Raw genomic sequence first — 2,219 nt, forward strand, 5'->3', positions numbered from 1 at the left:
AATAAATAGTCTAAATTATAAATAGATAGAAATGAGTTATCAATAAATGGGTAGAGTACTTGTGAGTCCGTCAAAATGTGAGTGTATAAAAATGACTTGAGTGTTTATAAACATGAGCAATCTCTCTCTTTTACATCTTAGTCCACAACTCAAAAAGGAAAGTATCTTTAATCCTTAAGAAAGGAACACGTATGCTAAATTAAATTAGTTTTCTCAAAAAAGTTCCATATTCGATTTTTAATTCAAAGAAAACCATGCATAACTAATTCTTCATAAGAGAAAATGAATCTTAGCAAAGAAATTACTGTTTTTTTCCCCCTTAAATGTCTACATTTAAAGTTGATTACCCTTGAAAAGATGAGAGCTACAAGTAAAGAAGAAATTCCAGTATTGAGAATGAAGAACAGCTTCAACTGTTGGCATTTATATTGAAATTGATCAAGTACAGAAACAGGTGAACCTATTTCTCCAGTCTCATCTAATTGCATCAAATGATTTAGTTGAGTCTTACAAAGATATGTATTTTTTTACTTACATTAACACTTATGAAGAGCAGCATGTGTTAAAAGAAAAAGACTAATACCGTGCATATTCTAGGCGCCCATGCTCATCTATGGGAGGTGGAGTTATAAGTACAACTAGCACGGTAGGGGAACAATTCTGCAATCATAATTTACAAAAATTTGAATTGGATACGAGTTGCTTGGAGAAATGCAAACATAGGACTTGAAGTATATAGTAATCAAGGATGTGACCTTATATGCACAACATAAAGCAGGTAACATGAAAAGGGGAGAAGAATAAGATCCATTAAAATTTAAATCATATACATGTCTAAAAATCGGAAAGAAAGGAAGACCTACTGCAAAATAAAAATGCACGAATTATACAACTATACATCCAACATAACGGCAAAATGGAAATACTCAACTCAAGATCATAAAGTCAACAAATTTTGGTATAGGAAGCCGCTTTACTACTATTATATTTATCATAATAGTGAACAGAAATTATGTGGAAAAAGAAAAAAGAAAGTGTTTGAAGACCATAAAGAATGCTTTATACTTATTAAAATAACAGTACACTATATAATAGGAAATCTGATTATGCGATAAGGTTTTGTTTCGACTTTGGACCAAGTAACACACGAATGTTGAGCAAAAAAATTTACAAATTCGAACCTTTAAGTGTTGAACAATTCTTCTTAGATTTTCCTTGTATTCTTCAACAGGCACATGTTGCCTTTCACCAGTTCTCCCCAAAAGAGCCGCATCATTAGCCCCAAAAAATATAGTCGCAGCGACAAGAGGCATTGCAGATCCCTGCCAATCAGTCATAAAAGATCCAACATTGCGATTTAATACATCAAATATAGTATTAAAAACATAAAATAAACTCTCAAAAAGGTATTTAGTTAATCACTACATCCTATGTACAATTAGATGCATACAATCAGGAAAGCAAAAACATTAACTCTATATTTATTCCCCCAAGATCCAAATTATCAAACAAACACACAAATCAAATGTTTTACATTGATAAAACCGCTGAAGGAAATCTCAATTTTGCATTACAAAGTTAAAACATCTATATTTTCAATTGGATTAAACATTTTTATAATAAAAATGACGATCCATATACACCACAAATTATTTAATCAAATTGTACAATTTCCCCGCTAGAACATATATTCCATTTCCTCTCACGTACTAGAATCAGAAAACTTGTAAATCTGAAAACAATCAAGAATGTAATCAAAAAACAAAATATTATATACCCAATACGAAATGAAAATAAAATGCGACAATTATTAAAGATCTGGACAAATTACCATAGGAAAAATGTGATGCAACAAGAATAAAGCCCACCTGGTATTGTACCCACCATAACCACGTACCAAAACATCAGCCTACAACATCGAACAGGTAAATTATGCATATAAAGACAAATAAAACAATAACTGATTTAAAAATGTATAGCAATTTAAAAAAAAAAAAAAAAGGTTAAACCTTGCGAGAGTAAGTATCAGCAAGAGCAGCAGCCCAACCACCCGATCGGAAAGATTGCTCTGTAATTGAGTCCCCAAACAACACTATCTGAGGCCTCATTCTGTAACTTGGATTGACGATACCGTTTGAATGGATCTGGTTAAATACTAACGAACCTGAAATTTGGGCTAATTCCATTAGCAATGTTTGCCTTATTTTCATTGATTGTGG

The 2,219-nt window shown here is 31.7% G+C and overlaps 1 protein-coding gene across 1 annotated transcript; it reads right to left on the reverse strand.

The window, feature by feature from the left end:
• Positions 1-6: 6 nt before the first annotated feature.
• LOC111388052 (GDSL esterase/lipase At5g62930-like) lies at positions 7-2,213 on the reverse strand. The gene is made up of 4 exons (XM_023012715.1): positions 2,010-2,213; positions 1,832-1,909; positions 1,182-1,322; positions 7-660 (listed from the first exon to the last, which is right to left on the reverse strand). The coding sequence occupies exons 1-4, from the start codon at positions 2,208-2,210 to the stop codon at positions 577-579; spliced, it is 504 nt and encodes a 167-aa protein (XP_022868483.1). The 5' UTR covers positions 2,211-2,213; the 3' UTR covers positions 7-576.
• Positions 2,214-2,219: the final 6 nt, after the last annotated feature.

Source organism: Olea europaea, unplaced genomic scaffold (genome assembly GCF_002742605.1).
Source record: "Olea europaea var. sylvestris unplaced genomic scaffold, O_europaea_v1 scaffold4492, whole genome shotgun sequence".
NCBI lineage: Eukaryota > Viridiplantae > Streptophyta > Magnoliopsida > Lamiales > Oleaceae > Olea > Olea europaea.